The 18080-nt window shown below is 43.1% G+C and overlaps 2 protein-coding genes across 4 annotated transcripts in view; one reads left to right on the top strand and one right to left on the bottom strand.

Moving 5' to 3' along the window:
• Positions 1-779: 779 nt before the first annotated feature.
• LOC109642641 (ankyrin repeat domain-containing protein 1) lies at positions 780-5566 on the bottom strand. The gene is made up of 9 exons (XM_069539075.1): positions 5433-5566; positions 4654-4803; positions 3661-3789; positions 3368-3475; positions 3109-3207; positions 2919-3017; positions 2711-2809; positions 2285-2383; positions 780-2102 (listed from the first exon to the last, which is right to left on the bottom strand). Exons 1-9 carry the CDS (start codon positions 5457-5459, stop codon positions 2001-2003), a joined length of 912 nt encoding a protein of 303 aa, XP_069395176.1. The 5' UTR covers positions 5460-5566; the 3' UTR covers positions 780-2000.
• Positions 5567-13329: 7763 nt separating this feature from the next.
• The window catches only part of LOC109645625 (polycomb group RING finger protein 5-B), a 5961-nt gene continuing 1210 nt past the window's right edge, over positions 13330-18080 (top strand). Inside the window, exons 1-8 of one of the 3 annotated variants that reach the window (XM_069538899.1) lie at positions 13330-13548; positions 14698-15321; positions 15623-15719; positions 15836-15891; positions 16577-16633; positions 16795-16973; positions 17148-17246; positions 17647-17736. In XM_069538899.1, the coding sequence (XP_069395000.1) occupies positions 15207-15321; positions 15623-15719; positions 15836-15891; positions 16577-16633; positions 16795-16973; positions 17148-17246; positions 17647-17736 (693 nt within the window). In that variant the 5' untranslated portion in view covers positions 13330-13548; positions 14698-15206. Of the gene's footprint in view, positions 13714-14362; positions 14603-14697; positions 15322-15622; positions 15720-15835; positions 15892-16576; positions 16634-16794; positions 16974-17147; positions 17247-17646; positions 17737-18080 lie in introns of those variants that run through there. The other 2 variants (XM_069538900.1, XM_020111243.2) reach the window with 2 other exon arrangements.

Genomic DNA, 18080 nt, shown 5'->3' with positions numbered 1-18080 from the left:
ATTTGTGAAGGGTGAACAGTCTGAAGGGTGAACAGGCTGAAGGGTGAACAGGCTGGAGGGTGAACAGGCTGGAGGGTGAACAGGCTGGAGGGTGAACAGGCTGAAGGGTGAACAGGCTGGAGGGTGAACAGGCTGAAGGGTGAACAGGCTGAAGGGTGAAAAGCCTGAAGGGTGAACAGCCTGGAGGGTGAACAGGCTGGAGGGTGAACAGGCTGGAGGGTGAACAGGCTGAAGGGTGAACAGGCTGGAGGGTGAACAGGCTGGAGGGTGAACAGGCTGAAGGGTGAACAGGCTGGAGGGTGAACAGCCTGGAGGGTGAACAGGCTGAAGGGTGAACAGGCTGGAGGGTGAACAGGCTGGGCAAACTAAAACCTTCTGAGTTCATACAGCTGAAGCTGCCACAGGTTCTTCTTCATGTTTGGAAGGAGAGATGGAGGTGAAGCGTGTTCAGCTGCAACATGACACTTCAACACTAGATGTCACTAAATTCTACACACTGAACCTTTAAAGACTAAATTCAAGAGAAATATTTTGGTGCCATGTGTAATTTCTAATGTTCCTCAGTGATACAGATGTTTGTCTGAAATTTCATCATTCTGGTCTTAAAAGGTTTTTGCATTGAACTTGTTGAAACCTTCAGAAACTGTGTGTTCATCACACGACTGAACATTCTATCAGTAACTTTATAAGACTTTTCTCTCTGGTGTGAAAAAGCTGTGGGGGACGTTAACTTCATCAGAGTGTGAATGCGTTTGATTGGTCGACACAGTTAGATCACATTAGATTCAAAATATCTTTAATTCAGTTCATCCATAATTACAAAGCAAAGTTTACATTCATCTGTTACAATAAAAAATGAATCTGATTATTAATCATCTCTCAGGACGCGTTCACTTCACATAACCTTCTTCAGACATCCTCAGAACCAACTGGGACTTTCACTTTCTCCCCTCTCACACACAGAAGAGGTGAGAGACAGCTGAGGTGACCTCTGACCCCGACGCTCAAAGTGATCTGGATGAACTTTGTCCAAAGTTCGTTTTGTCCAAACTTACAAACACAAGCAAAACTGATGCTGAAGGTTTGAGCTGAATTAGATCCAACGTTAGAAAATTGACTGTGTGACATTTGAAATAATAAAGTGGAACAAAAACTTCAGAGTGAAAAGTTAAACAAGAGCAAGACGAGCGAAAGAGACGGAGTGGAACTGGAAACGTGCAGATGTCGATATGAACGAGATTCAAAACACGAGATCTGATGAAGGACTTAATGTACGTCGCTGCAGCTCTGTCCTAGCTTCCTGTTTGTTCTGTAAATGTGTGGGTGGAGACATTCTTCTCATCTTGATCCAAACACCTGCTTCAGCCTCTCACTTCTCAACACGTCAGACAACTCGTCTGAACGTTTCAATACCACGACACAAATAATTCACTTCTAATCACTCACTTATTAAGTGTAAGTGTCGAAATCAATCAAAGCCAGTAAACTGATCACAGTCAGTTTCCAATAATCAATAAATAATCATCTTCTCGATGCAGCATCGCTGACGTCAACTCAGCTTAAAGTTCAAATGAAGAAAAGTTCAAACAAAAGCATCTTCACGTTGTCGGCCGAGACATTGTCCAGCAATATTTGGCGTTCAGTGACTCCATCAGTGTTAATAATCACATTATCAATAAAACACGCCGATTAGATTTCACATTACTGATCAATCAATACTGATCCTTCAAGTCCCTGCTGCTGCTTCTAGGAAGGTTCTTCTCTAACGTGACAGTCGCCTGGTTACTGGTTCAAATCCCTGAACCCGGAGCGAAGTTAAAGACAAATGTTCTGTTAGTGATGAGCTCCTGCAGCACCTGAATATGACCTGAGGTTAATGTCTGCCAGGGTTTGGAGTCTGCAGCTCCTCAGTGGACGGACGCACGCTAAGACAAGACAAATGATAGAATGATCAGAGGTTCTACCACTTTTCCTTTTTCTCTTGTTCCGTGGTCTCGACCTCAGGGGGAGTTCCTGCTGAGTTTCTCCTCATCGAAGTTACACAGGAGACTCTTGGCTCCATTCTGCCACGAGTACAGCGTCTCCAGTGGGGTTTTTCCGTCCTGCGCAGGAGACATAAAAGACTTTTGTTCTTTGTATTCACGTGTGCAGATGAAAGCCTGGTTTTCATTTGATGCATCACAGTGATGAACATCTGAGACGAGCTTGAAGTCTGAACTGTGATGGACGACATGACAGCTCAAAACAACTTGATCGCCCCCTAGTGGCTGACTGTGTCACTTACACTGTTCTTGGTGTTGAGACTGGCCCCGTACATCATCAGCAGCTTGATCATCTTGAATCTGTTGATTCTCACAGCGTCGTGCATGGGCGTGTCTCCGTCCTTCAGCGTGGGAGGGACACAGGAAGTCAGTGTGGTTTCTGTGTAGTGTGTGTAGTGTGTGTTGAGTGTGTAGTGTGTGTTATATATATATATATATATATATATATATATATATATATATTGTGATGTGTAATATATCATTGTATCATACGTATCATTGGTTTTCTACTGAAACTCTAGTTTGTGTCATTTGGAACGAGGAGCTGTTTGTCAGGTGATAAAGTTGTAAACAGGTAAATCAAATGATGCTCTGATTTCACAAAGAATCCTCAAACTTTGAGTGTTTCCTGTTGGCCCCTGGTTGAACTTGAGGAAACGGGTTCTTACTCGGTCTCTGGCATTGACGTCTGCTCCACAGTGAATGAGATGTTCAGCACATTCACAGTGTCCCGTCCTCACAGCGACATGGAGAGGAGTGCTGTGCAGCTGAGGACACACATGTTTCTGTTAAAGTTCACTGAGGCGACCTCTCATGAGATGACCTGTAGTGACCTCTCTCATGAGGTGACCTGTAGTGACCTCTCTGCAGACTGACCTTGTCTCTGGACGTGACCTTTGCCCCCTGGTGGAGGAGGAGCTGCAGGGCCGGCAGACTTCCTCCTCTGCAGGCCCAGTGCAGCGCTGTGGCCTCCAGCTGCAACACACACACATCATCATCAGTCTAACAGTTCAGTGTGTGTGTGTGTGTGTGTGTGTGTGTGTGTGTGTGTTCCTCCTCCTCTCACCTTGTCTTTTCTCTCGATGGCAGCTCCGGCCTCCAGGAGGCTCTTCAGCACCTCCATGTTTCCTCTGAACGCAGCTTTGTGCAGAGCTGTTCTCTGGAACTGGTCACACACACGTTGAATCAGTAACAAAATAAAATCTCATGATTGTTCCTGTTCATACAATCAGCTGCTCCTCAGGTATGTTTGTATGACGGTTTGATCATGTGTCCGATCATTAACGTGTCCGGACGCAGAGGTGACATCGTGGTGTGACACTCACGTGGTCGCATGCGTTGGGGTCTCCTCCGTCACTGAGGAACTTCTCCACCACAGGCAGCTTGTTCTCCATCGCTGCCGTCAGAAACAACTGCTCGTCCACCGTCTCCGGCTGGAGATTCAAAATAAACTGTTCAAACCTCAAACACACTTCAGTTTATATATGTATATATACATATATATATATATATATATATATATATATGTATATACACACACACAGGTATATGATGATGAGAATCAGCTGCATCATTCTTCTATGACGTTGTAAATGAAAATCATGAAAAGATATTTCACCACAGTCTCAGGCTCCGGCTGCTGCTTCTTGTGGACAGGACTCTTCCTCTCTCTCCTCCTCTTCCTCAGCTGCAGGATGTTGAACAGATCGTCCACTGTCTCCAGCTTCAGTCTGCCGCACTTGTCCGTCTGAGCAGAGACAAGAACACACGACGGCGACTGAAGATCTGAGCTCATGTGGAAACTGTTTATGTCATTAGTGATATTTCATGAGCTCATCATCTAAAACGAATCTGCTGCTCGTTTACAGGTGAGGAGTAAAAACTAAAAGAGAAATCCATTTGTTTACATTGTACAATTATTATAATAGTGATAGTAAATAAATGTAAGAGCTTTAAATGTTTGATTATGACATGTATCTCATATTGAATCAATTGTTTATTTTTGTATGAGCTATGAATACACATAAGAATAATGACAACTCAAGTCAACAAGTAATTATTATTCTTATTTGTGTCCTGAGAGTTTGTAATGGTTCATTCCAGAATAGAGCAATTATTGTTGTGCTATGCTCCCAGATGCCTCCAGGGGGCAGCACACTGAGTGTGAGTGTGTGTGTGTGTGTGTGTGTGTGAGTGTGTGTGTGTGTGTGAGTGTGCGTGTGTGTGAGTGTGTGTGTGTGTGTGTGTGTGTGAACATGTTCAGTCTGCAGTTCGATGTAAACACAACGTCACTGCTTCAGTTTGTCACATTTTCCTCTCATCAGTTTATAAAACACTTGAATCACAAAAGAACAATATGAAACAGTTAAAACGTGAAAGTACTTTTATGTCCAGATGCATCGATACTTTTATAATAGAGACTCAATTCTACACTTAAATATATAATAATAAAGTACTTATACCTCAATTAGGTTGTGTTTAATGGTATATTATGGTTTTGTCTTTCATACAATAATCTGATGCTAGTAATTCTAAAACTGAGATGACCTCATAATAATGATTATACTCATGTTATTTATATTTGAATCGACTCCACAGACTCGGTTCTTACGTTGAGCGCAGCGACGCTCACTTCCTCCTGTTCCCCTCCACTGTCGCTGCGGGAACTCAGGTCATCACGCTTCTCTTGATTGACAGCTGCCTCGTACACGCCGCCCTGGAAGTCGCCCGACTCTTTGCCCTCTGACCTCTTACAGGTCACCTGAGGAAGAGGAGAGATGAAGGTGACAACACAATACACCCTGATTCAAACAGGTCAGATGGTTATTTATGAATAACTTTATTAGAAAAATACAATTTAACAAACACAGAGACATTTTCTAATCAAGTCAGAGACAGTTTGAAAAGAGAACACACACACACACACACACACATACACACACACACACACACACACACACACACACAGTTTCTCATGTGAATGAGATTTAAGAAATAAAAACATTGATAATTAAGATCATCTGCTGATAGAAAAGATTCATCATCTCAGTTTAAACATCAAATGATTTAAAGATTTAGATTATTTTTCATCTCATCACATGTTAAAGTTTCATCACATGTTAAAGACATGAAATCAACAGTCAGTTAGACAAATGAATAATGTGACCAGAGCTGATTTTACATTTCCAGAGAAATGATTAAATCATTAAATAGAAAAGAATAATTGTCATAAATTAACTGAAAACTACTTTTCCTGCTTCAACTAATTCAAATTATTTCAGGACTGAAAGAGACAATTTTACATTTGGGATGAAAATCAAATGTTTATAAATGATTTCCATAGTTTTCTGTCTGAAGCAGAAAAGCAGTGTCCTCGTCCTCAGCTCTTACCAGCTCCTCGACGCTGTGCAGACCCATCGTTCAATCTGAGCTTTATTCCACTGATGCTTCACTGAGTCTCCGAGCTCGTCCGCCTGCAGCTTCTTTTATAGCTGCGTCAAACCTCTGCAGCTCAGATCACATTACTGCACACACACACACACACACGCACACGCACGCACACACACGCACACACACACACACACACACACACACACACGCATGGTTCGAGCAGCAGCACAAAGATTGACGTGAGGAAAGACGCTTCACTACATCAGCTCTGATGGCGTCTGAGATGAAACATTACCAAATGAAAGAATTACATTTGCTTTCATTTGGTTCAGTGTGATTTCGCCTCGCTCATATTTTGAACCTTTATAACTGATGTGTGAGAGAACGTCTTTCTAATGACGCTACAGAAAACACACTTCATGCTCTAGAGATTAAATTCCACTGTACAAGAACAAGCTGCTCTCATCGATATTATTAAATAAATGAAATAACCAAACTTTACAAGGAAACCTTTTGTATTGCAGTTCACCCCCATGCCAGTAGGAGGTGCTGCATCCCCCTCAGCACCCTGACCTCAGACTTCCTTGAAGAACTGGATCTTCGCTCAGCTTCAGAACGACGGACGCCATCGTTCTGTTCAGCTGCGTCTGTTAGTTTGTTATCATGTGTTTTTCTCAGTTCTGTGATTATACTCATCCAACACTATCGCAATATTTATCCATTTAAGATAAGTTAAGTATTTAATTTAAGTTAATTTCAGATAAAACTCCGAAAAGCAAAAGAAAAAAGTGACGTAAACCTGATGTCTCCCTTCTCTGGCTCCTGATTGGTGGAAAATGATCTCATGTAGCTTGTGACATCACGATCAGGTGCCGCCACTGTCGGAGAATGTCCGATTACAATAATAACTTTATTCACAAAAACTGTCCGAAACGAGCGACGTGAGACTTTTGATTGGTTTGAACCTTCGATGAAAAAATTTAAAATACATCAAACTCCCTGCAGCTCGAGTCACATGATCTTTTCTTTTTTCATTTCTATTAAACGCTGAGAAAAGAAAAACAAATATTTGAGGAGAATCATGTTTTCAAGAGAAACAGGAGAGGAGTGACTCATCTTCTCACACAGACAATCTTTGTCAGCGTCTCATCATGTCCAGCATGTGTCCACAGACATGCAGTGACATCACTGAGAGGAGACAGGTCCGTGGTGGCAGAGGAATAAATAGACATGTGTCCAAACATCCTCTCGGGGGCAGCGCAGCCGATCACAGATCAAGGTCAAAGGTCAGCGTGGTGACTGACGGGCGGCGGCGGGTAACTCGATGTCAGGACACGCCTCTCCGGCTCGTAAATGTGCTCAAACTGCATTCTGCACGTTACAGAGCAAAGTATCACTCGTGCTCTGAAGGTGACGACGTCTGACGGTAACATGAACTCACCGATCAGAAGCCATGATGTCAGGGGCCAGACTAAATGTGTCTCAATGCTGGTTTATGATTGTCAGGAGAAGCTGGGAACACAGAGGCATTCTGGGTAAAACACCGATGACTGTATGCTAGTCACTATGACGATGCTCACATGCTGATCTCAGTTCAGTCCGCACCAACGTTTAATGGATTCTTCCTTCCACCAAGTTCACAAACTCCTCGACAGGAAACCAGAAAGCTTCACTGAAACGTCTCCAGATCTCAACTGTCCCAAAAGTCACGGGGGGGGGGGGTCACCTGGAGTCAAACCTGCAGCATGAAGCAAAAACTAAGATCATGTAAATGTGCAGACTCACATGTGACTCCATCGTAAAGAATAATGTGTCTGTGGACGACGTTTGCTCTGCATCATTGTTAATCGTCTGTTTTTAGATATTTTCACTTCAGCACCTGGAACAGGGACGACTGGGGTCGAACCGCCGCCCTTCTGGTTAGAGGACGACCGCTCTCCCTGGACCACAGTCGCTCACTGTCCATGTTGTTGTTCGAGTCTAGAGCTTTAATTTTAATTAAAGACATTTTTGACTCGACCACAGTGAATAAAACCAGGAGGTGAACTTTTTCTGGAACCGAGACGTCCACTGACCCTCCTGCTCCTCAGGGAGCGACTTCATAGCTGCATGTTATTTGTGACTCTGACCTTGGGATGGAAATAGACGGTAAAAGGGAGAAACTGTTTCGGACGCTCTGAAGTTACTGCAGCGCCGCTTTCACATTCTGCTGCTCCGACAGCAGGAGGCGGATCTGAATCTGAAGGGCTGACGGACACGATGGGGACTCAACCTGACGTTACACTTCATAAAGAGACAGAACGCGTGACGGTCGTTTGTCTTATTCCTCTGGTCCCTCGTCTGTAGCATGACGACTGTCCGAGGTTTTCTCAGGCGGAACCATATCTCTCATTTGATGGTGACTCTCATAAATCCGGTTTGGTTATTTTGGTGCAGTGAAGAAGTCGGTGACGACCTCGCTGACAGCTCAGCAGCAAGATCATGTTGTAATGACACCGAATACAAATGTTCATAAAAATAAGTCTCGTGTCTATTTCAGCTGCTGCTCGCTGCTCAGTCACAAACTCCTTCTTTCATATTTGTCACCAGTTGAGAGGTGATGAGTGTGTGTGTGTGTGTGTGTGTGTGTGTGTGTGTGTGTGTGTGTGTGTGCGCTGGTATTCTAACACTGGTTTGGCATTAAACCCTGATGGATACATCACATTATAAATAGGTCCCGTGCAGAATTCCTACACTGGAAATATATCCAGTTTATTATTAGCTGTGTAAATCCTCCCCTCACCCAGTATCCTGGTTTGGGGGGGGGGGGGGGGTTAGCTCTTGTTTACGAGTGTGTCATCGTACGAACATAATCTTTCACTCAGAGACAAACCGTCCGGTCGTTAATGAGGGAAGATGTGACATGAAGCTGATCGTCAAAGCTTTGCCTCTGACCAGCAGGGGGCGACTGCACCGGTAGCTTCTATGTCTCCTCTGGTCACAGACACGTCGGGTGAATATTAACTCAACATGGTTTTACTGCCTGTTCCAGGAACTGATGGGGTGTGTGTGTGTGTGTGTGTGTGTGTGTGTGTGTGTGTGTGTGTGTGTGTGTGTGTGTGTGTGTGTGTGTGTGTGTGTGTGTGTGCAGCATCAGAAGAGAAACTCTCAAGTGCAAGAACAGTTTCTTAATGTTCACAGTAGTTTTGAAGAACAAGGATCATGAAGAGGTTTTTATATTCGGTCTCAGAATCTTCAGGAAGATGTTTGTTTCTTTTAAAACTTCTCATCTTGACAGAATCGTTTACACGAGAGTCTGGAATCAAACATGTGAGATCCAGAGAACATGCGTCCAACAAAAAGAGGAAATGTTTACACCTACTTCATTCACTGATCGGCCAGTTGTGCGTCGGCTGTGGCTCAGAAGGTAGAGCGGATCGTCCATTGACCAGAAGGTTGGAGGTTCGATCCTGGGCGTCTCCAGGCTGCGTGTGGACATTGAAACCTTAGAATAAGTTGTTACGGTGAATAAACAGCTGGACGATAAGAAATGTCAGATAGAAGATAATAAATACATATGTCAATCAGCTCCACTCAACCAATGACACTGAACTTTCAGATGTTAGAGTCTCAGGCTGAAGCTCAGGAGACACCAGGAGACACCAGGGGACACCAGGAGACACCAGGAGACACCAGGGGACACCAGGAGACACCAGGAGACACCAGGAGACACCACACTGGAAGCTTCCTCCTCTGTCACAGCAGCTTTAAAGCAGCTCAGGTCCTCGACCAGGTGAACGTCGCTGCCGGCTGATTGGTTGAGAGACCGGAGGGGGACGGGGATAAAGAATCAACAAACTTTATGAGAATTCAAGATCTGAGCAAACGTACATGATGATGACAGACAATGAGAAACGCAGAGTGAGGGACGAGCAGCGAACTGTGACCTCAGTGACCTGCTGCTGATGTCAGCTCAGACGTGTCTGAACATGAAGCGATGAAACGTTTTATGTGTTGGATGGATGTGAAGTCGTCTCCTGCAGGTTGTGATCAAACACACTCTGCACATTTAGAAGACAAACTTGAGTTTCATGTTCCGACAGAATCAGAACCTTTCTCTTCTTTTCTGTTTTCTCCTCTGACACATGAGTCCGAGCGACACACGTTGTTTTGATGCTTCACTTTATGACAGAGTTGGAATGAGGTCAGCTCCTCATGTGTCGTGGCACCGGTTTGATGGGATACAGGTGACTGACCCACACACACACACACCCACACACACACACAAACACATACACACACACACACACACACACACACACACACACACACACGGCCTGTGTGAGGTCTAATAAAGCCTGAGAAGGAACCTCAGGGTGAAGCATCTCTCTGACTATTAATAGTCACATGGAAGTAATGAGAGTGTTTAGAAGAGTGGAGATGAGTTGAGATTAACACAAACACACACACACACACACACACACACACACACACACACACACACACACACACACATATACATATACACACGCAAACATCAGGGTTTGGAAACATAACGTTGTTAAAAAGAGATTCACTGCTCAAGGTCAGGGTCACTGTGTGTGTGTGTGTGTGTGTGTGTGTGTGAATACATGGGATCATCCACATAAAAAGTGGGGTCAAAGGTCAAGTACAGTGAAACAGCACCTGCTGTAACCAGGCACTCACACACACACACACAGACACACACACACACACACACACACAGTTATTTCTGTCTCACACCCCTGATGACAAACAATCATAATCCTCATAATCTGCTGGAAGCAGGTTAACAAAGATATATGCACACACACACATTCACACACACTCAGCCATGATGTTTATCTGTGATTCACATGTTGATGTTTCACATACATGAGTGTGTGTGTGTGTAACAGGGGGTCCTGGGTGTGGTACCCAGGTGTCGGAGCCTCCTGACTCTGGAGGATCAGAGCCTCGGGTTCAAGGTTACAGACAAAAAACTGGTCATGTGACAGTTTGATGATGTCATCTCTTTAGTGAAAACATCACAAAGATATTTTATAGTGAACAGAACCTTTCACCTGAATCTTACAGGGTCATGGATCCGTTCACAGCCTCGTATGTGTGGAGAAGAACCTTAAAGTCAAACCTGACTCACCCTGACTCCCCCTGACTCACCCTGACTCCCCCTGACTCACCCTGACTCACCCTGACTCACCCTGACTCCCCCTGACTCACCCTGACGCCCCCTGCAGGCTGAACTCCATCACTCCCTGAAAACGGACTCAGCTGCCGCTCAGCTGCTGCCTCTCCATTTACAGGGTTGGGCTCATAACCACAACATCCATCAGAATTCAAGAGGAGGTTCAGTCTGAAGACACGAGACAGAGACGTGTCCTGTCTGATGGTTAACAGAATAAAAACACAAGATCTGAAGAACTGCACCTCATGAACAGAGATCAAGAAAGAGAGGAATAGAACTCGCTCTGTCTCTCACAGCGCAAAATCACACTGAGCTCGTGTGTGTGTGTGTGTGTGTGTGTGTGTGTAACTGTGTGTGTGTGTGTGTGATTTAAATAAACAGATAAAAATACAAAGTGGTGAAGCTGTTGCTGCGGAAAACACACACACACACTCACATCTCTCTCACTTCATCTCTCACTTCATCTCTCACTTCATCTCTCACTTCATCATACAACATATCCCATGATTCCTTGCTTCTATGATGGCGACACAGTCGTATGAGGTTTCGAGGTTTAATGTAAAAAAACTCGGAGCTGTAAAACTTTCTCGCTGTGTATAACTACAGCCCTGTTGCTAGGTAACAGTAGGAAGGGGGCAGGACAAGCTGCTAAATCCTCCGTTAACCAGACGTCTGATTTCAGGTCGCCCCTCCAGAGACTCGCAGCCACTAAGTATTATTGTTAAATAACTTAGTGCTTCCTGTTTTACTTTGAAATTCCTCACCTTGTGTCTGTAGTTCCTGTAGTTCCTACCTCTGTGACCTCACATGGTCTGAAACATCATTTCCTCAGAGGTCACATGGTACAAACTACATATATATATGTATATATATATATGTATATATATATATATATATGTAGATATTCTGAGGTTAGATCTGTCAGGATGTGACTGGTTGTGTACTTAGTTGTATTGTGTAGTGATAACGTCTCACAACAATCACAGCTGATCTGAAAAACACGTCTCATTCATTCTAAAAGAATTCAAATAAATAAAACCAGAGTGATTATCTACAGACACACACATCACCATCTGTCTGTGTGTGTGTGTGTGTATATACAGTATATGTGTGTATATAAATGTGTGTATATAAATGTGTGTATATAAATGTGTGTGTATAAATGTGTGTGTATAAATGTGTGTATATAAATGTGTGTGTATAAATGTGTGTGTATAAATGTGTGTGTATAAATGTGTGTATATAAATGTGTGTGTATAAATGTGTGTATAAATGTGTGTATATAAATGTGTGTGTATAAATGTGTGTGTATAAATGTGTGTATATAAATGTGTGTGTATAAATGTGTGTATATAAATGTGTGTGTATAAATGTGTGTATAAATGTGTGTATATAAATGTGTGTGTATAAATGTGTGTATATAAATGTGTATATAAATGTGTGTATATAAATGTGTGTATATAAATGTGTGTGTATAAATGTGTGTGTATAAATGTGTGTTTATAAATGTGTGTGTATAAATGTGTGTGTATAAATGTGTGTGTATAAATGTGTGTATAAATGTGTGTATATAAATGTGTGTGTATAAATGTGTGTGTATAAATGTGTGTGTATAAATGTGTGTATAAATGTGTGTATATAAATGTGTGTATAAATGTGTGTGTATAAATGTGTGTATATAAATGTGTGTGTATAAATGTGTGTATATAAATGTGTGTGTATAAATGTGTGTATAAATGTGTGTGTATAAATGTGTGTATATAAATGTGTATATAAATGTGTGTATATAAATGTGTGTATATAAATGTGTGTGTATAAATGTGTGTGTATAAATGTGTGTATATAAATGTGTATATAAATGTGTGTATATAAATGTGTGTATATAAATGTGTGTGTATAAATGTGTGTATATAAATGTGTGTGTATAAATGTGTGTATAAATGTGTGTGTATAAATGTGTGTATATAAATGTGTATATAAATGTGTGTATATAAATGTGTGTATATAAATGTGTGTGTATAAATGTGTGTGTATAAATGTGTGTATATAAATGTGTGTGTATAAATGTGTGTGTATATAAACGTGTGTATAAATGTGTGTGTATAAATGTGTGTGTATAAGTGTGTGTATAAATGTGTGTATATAAATGTGTGTGTATAAATGTGTGTGTATATAAACGTGTGTATAAATGTGTGTGTATAAGTGTGTGTATAAATGTGTGTATATAAATGTGTGTGTATAAATGTGTGTGTATATAAACGTGTGTATAAATGTGTGTGTATAAACGTGTGTATAAATGTGTGTGTATAAATGTGTGTGTATAAATGTGTGTATGAATGTGTGTGTATAAATGTGTGTGTATAAATGTGTGTATAAATGTGTGTGTATAAATGTGTGTGTATAAATGTGTGTGTATAAATGAGTGTATATAAATGTGTGTGTATAAATGTGTGTATATAAATGTGTGTATATAATGTGTGTGTATAAATGTGTGTGTATAAATGTGTGTGTATAAATGTGTGTATATAAACGTGTGTATAAATGTGTGTGTATAAATGTGTGTGTATAAATGTGTGTGTATAAATGTGTGTATATAAACGTGTGTATAAATGTGTGTGTATAAATGTGTGTGTATAAATGTGTGTATATAAACGTGTGTATGAATGTGTGTGTATAAATGTGTGTGTATAAATGTGTGTGTGTTATACAACAGCTGAGTGTGAGTGTGCTGCTGGTTCCCCGCCCCCCGCTGCTCCTCAGTGTCTCTCCCCGCCTCTCAGCCTCTCTCCCTGGCTGCGGGCTGCTGGGCGGACCGGGGCAGACCCGAGCGGACCAGTTCCGTGTTCTGTGCTGATCGACGCACGGAGAGTGACGGTGCGTGACGGTGCGGGAGGAGCCGGCGGTGTGATGGTGGACGTGCGGGGGCCGGAGGTGAGGAGGTGTTCGTTATTCTTCATTATTTCTGCGCACATTCTTCCGCCGACGTCTGCGTCACGTTCCGGAGAAACTTTGACGCTGCTGGACGCCCCCCCCCTCCCAACGCAAAGCGTCGCTGTGCACGGGCACACACACACTCACACACACAACCGGATCACGGTACGATCACGCACACGGCGAATAAGCCGCGTGCGTTTCACTTCCTTGAAGGCCGTGACGTAACGCTCCGCAACTTTTGCTGTCGATACGCGCAGCGTGCGTGTGTCTATGTGTGTGTTTGAGCGTGTACGTGGTTACACGAGGAAACGGTTCAGAGCCGAGTCGTGCGCGTATACGTGCACAGCGTTAGTATCCCTGTAGCTTCATGTGCGCGTGTCCTCCATTGATGTTGTTTTGACTCTGGTGACGTAACGTGACGCGCCTCCACCGTGAGATCTACTGCGTGCGTGTGTTCGTGCTCCACTCGGGGGTTTCTTGGTGGCGCACTACAGATTTTTCTAGAAAACAGACAGACACACACACACACACACTCACACACACACACACTCACACACACACACCTGACACACACGCACACACACCTGACACACACACACACACTCACACACACACAGACTCATACTCACACACACACACCTGACAGGACATGATCGTGACGTGCCATTTAAACAGCTGATCTGAAGTGAGGTAATTCAAAGTTCTCAACATGAAACACCAGAAGCAGCAGGTGGAGATCTGACCTGAAACATCAAAGACACTGATCAGGACATCAAAGTTATTTTCAGATAACTTCAGTTCTTTTTAATGACGATGACGAAGGTTGTTGGTTTGAATCCCGGCCCGGTCGTGGTCCATCTTCTATCTCCATCACTTCATCTCTTGTTCTGGGTCTATTGACTCCAGCTCCACCCATGATGGAGGGATGAATGGATAGATAGATACATGGATGAGTAGATGGATGTTTAACTTGTGAATGGAGTGCGTCACTGAGATCCGTCAAAGTGGAGAGAACGGGTTGAATGCATTCATAATGCAGAGACAGACGCACGTGGGTCAGAAGTACTGCAGCCGTTAGAAGTGCACATACAGTCACGTGACCATGTTGAACCCTGACCTTTGTGTTTTTATTCTCTAACCCACCAGAACATCAGAGACACATCTAAGGCAGCGACTCTGATCCACCTCTGGGATGAAGGACACGCAGACTGACCTTTGACCCCTCATGGAATAAAAATGGCACTTCGGCTGAGACAGGGGAGAAAGCGAGTCATCTCACTCTCGGGGAATTCTGGGAATTTAATAAACGTGTTAAGCTGAAGCAGGACTGGATGAGCCTGGTGTTTTCCTTATTTCATTGGGGCTGATGTTGTTCAGTGAAGATGGAATAAAGTCAGAAATGTTCCTGAAGAAAAACTGATCTCAGAATAAAGTTTGAGTGGAGGATGGAGCAGGATTTTACACAGTAGAAGTAAAAGAGGAGTGAGCACTAACCTGGACTAACATTAGCCAGTGTGGGTGAACATTTAAACTCTTTAACACGCAGTTAAAACCCAGATCAACTCTGGAACTTTCATCCTGGAACCACAAACCTTCCATCGCTCATCGAAGTTAAAAAGTGGAGTTTCCCTTTATCTGTAAAAACAACTTGAAACATGGCCGCCACCGGGAGGAAACACTTTGTGAGAGACTTTAATCATTTCATCACGTGTTACCTGTGTCGAGGTTACCTGATCAAACCCACCACCGTCACCGAGTGCCTGCACACCTGTGAGACACACACACACACACACATTCACTTTCTATTCCGATCTTCTCTTTTGAAATCTGTAAATATTTGACACTTTAAGAGTTTTTTGTAAAATGACTAAAATCTAAAAGTTCTTTAGTTGCTTGGTGAATTGATGAATCAAGAACTCATCTCAGCTGTAATTGATATCATACTATTCAGTTACTGGAGTGAAAACATGTTAAAAACATGTACAAACATTAAAACAGTTTTAGTTGTTGTGTTGAGGATGTAAATGATGACGTCTGTGTAATCATCAGAACCCTGTTGTTATCTCTGCAGTTTGTAAGAGCTGCATCGTTCAGCACTTTGAGGACAGTAATGATTGTCCCAGATGTGGCATCCAGGTCCATGAGACCAACCCACTGGAGATGCTCAGGTCAGCTTCTTCTTGTTCTTCTGTCAACTCTGTTGACAAGTTTGAATAAACATCCTCTGTCACAGCTTCACTTTCATTCTCCTCCTCCTCACGCTCTCGTCTCTCCGTCCTCTCAGGTTGGACAACACCCTGGAGGAGATCATCTTCAAGCTGGTGCCTGGACTCAGAGAAAGTGAGTTCTGCACATAGTTTCATCAGTTCCAGATAAATTATGTGACTATTCACTGGAGGTAGGACAATAAGTTAGTGAATGGCAGCGCTTTAATCAAACATAAATTACTGTGCATGAAAAGTGTGTTTTGTCCCATCTGGTAACATGGAGGAGACAGGGTTTATGACCCATACTGCAGCCAGCCACCAGGGGGTGATAGAGATGATTTGACTTTTGGGAGCCGTCATGACGTCCATCTTTCGTCCATCGTCTCAGAAACGATAACATACATTAAGACGAGATAAGACAAGTTTAGAAACAATAAGTTGAGAGAATCCTGTTTGGTCCCAGTCCGGAAGTATTGATCAGATCTGACGGCCGTCACGTGACCAACTGGATTTCTCCTCAGACTGGCGGTTCTGAATCGTACATTTGTCAGCGTCACATTACTTCTCAGAGCGGTGGAGAGTTTAAACAAGATGAAGTCAACACGTGTAACTGAAGCTGTGATCACACGTTAACTTTAACATGTAACGTTCATGTTCCAGAACATGTCTCGTCTTCATCGCGTCCTCATTCATTTGAGTGAAGAGACACTGAGAACACAGATCTTGTTGAGGACACATTTAACCTCCGGTCAAACAGACATCGTGTGAATGTGTCTGAGCTCTGTGGTAAAAGTTTGATTCATCTGATTGTCACACAGAAGAGGAGCAGCGAGAGCTGGAGTTCTGGAGGAGGAGCCAGAGAGAAAACGGTCAAGGTAAAGTGAGACTGAAGCTTTTTCTTTTTTAAATGTGTTGTTAAAAAGTTTCTAGAACTTTCAATTCAGCTTCATTTAACTAAAAACAGTTTGTGTTTCTCAGACAGAGGCAACGATTCTGTAGTCTGCGATTAATCGTGTGTGTGTGTGTGTGTGTGCAGAAGCCCTGAGGCGTCAGAGGTTTGGGCTTCCTGATGTCGGAGGTGACGACGGTGGTGCTGGTGGTGAAGACGATGACGGCGAAGGTGGCGATGACGACTACCACAGGAGTGACCCTCAGATCGCCATCTGTCTGGACTGTCTGCGGAACACGGGGCCGTCAGGAGAGAGCTCGGTCTCTGTGCGTGTTTTCATTCATGATCATTTCAATCAATGCAGGATATTGATTTTGATGGTTTGAATCATCACCATCAGAACTTTGAAAAACTGAATTTGTTCTTTGGTCTTTTGAATTCATGTTTAAAATCTGAATCTCATTAAATCCTATGTGAACACACTTGTCTCACTCAATCAGGATCTGATGAAGAGGTTCATCCGCTGCTCCAGTCGCGTTACCGTGGGAACAATTAAGAAGTTTCTCAGTCTGAAGCTGAAGCTGCCGAGTTCTTATGAGGTGAGAACGTGACGCATTTAAAGGCTCAGTTCGTAACGTTACCTCGTTTTTACATTTTCATTTCATCAGTGTTTTATCTGGAGTTGTGTAACATTTCCTGGATCTGAAGAGAAACAAGCTGAGAAAACGTTTGCGACAGCTTGACTCACTGCCGCTCAGATAATGAACGCAGGAAAAGTAAAAATGTGTGTGTGTGTGTGCGTGTGCGTGTGCGTGTGTGTGCGTGCGTGCGTGTGTGTGCGTGCGCAGACTGAAGTGAAACTGGTTTCACTCAGCCTCCCACTCGTAACCAAATCAACTTCCTCTCCTCCGTCATGTTGTTCATCAGCTCACATTTTCATTTTGAGCCTGATGTAAAACTCGTATTTGATTTTCTTGATTTCTCACGGTGTGTGTGTAGCTGGACGTTCTGTGTAACGGAGAGATCATGGGCAGAGATCACACTCTGGAGTTCATCTACATGACGAGATGGAGGCTCCACGGAGAAAACGTAAGTCTCCCTCACTTCCTGTTTGTGTGTCTGCATGCTAATGTGCAGAGACAGCGGGACAGGAAATCACTTTTGTGTGACTCATCTTCTCGAGGTTAAACCTGTTTGAAGATCTGCTTTTTGTCCCCATGAAGAAGACACGTCCCCATAATGTGACTCTGTAAGGTCCCCACGACATGAGTGATACCTGAACCACACACACACACACACACACACACACACACACACATCATTATTCTGATGAAGTTGATGTTTGTAGTTTGTTCCCTCTCTCCTCAGCTGCAGCGTCTTTGTGTTTATCAGTTTATTCTAAGAGGCAGAACAGAGGGTTGTTGTTTCCCTGA

Source organism: Paralichthys olivaceus, chromosome 14, assembly GCF_024713975.1.
Source record: "Paralichthys olivaceus isolate ysfri-2021 chromosome 14, ASM2471397v2, whole genome shotgun sequence".
Taxonomy (NCBI): Eukaryota; Metazoa; Chordata; class Actinopteri; order Pleuronectiformes; family Paralichthyidae; genus Paralichthys; species Paralichthys olivaceus.
The sequence above is the reverse complement of the archived record's forward strand: the minus strand, read 5'-3'. Positions and strand labels throughout refer to the sequence as shown.

Coding starts and splice junctions, on each gene's coding strand:
- LOC109642641 (XM_069539075.1), bottom strand. CDS start 5,459: ATGGGTCTGCACAGCGTCGAGGAGCTG. Junction 3,790..4,653: donor TGAGCGTCGCTGCGCTCAAC/GTAAGAACCGAG, acceptor GTCTCTGCTCAG/ACGGACAAGTGCGGCAGACT. Junction 3,476..3,660: donor AGCCGGAGCCTGAGACTGTG/GTGAAATATCTT, acceptor TTGAATCTCCAG/CCGGAGACGGTGGACGAGCA.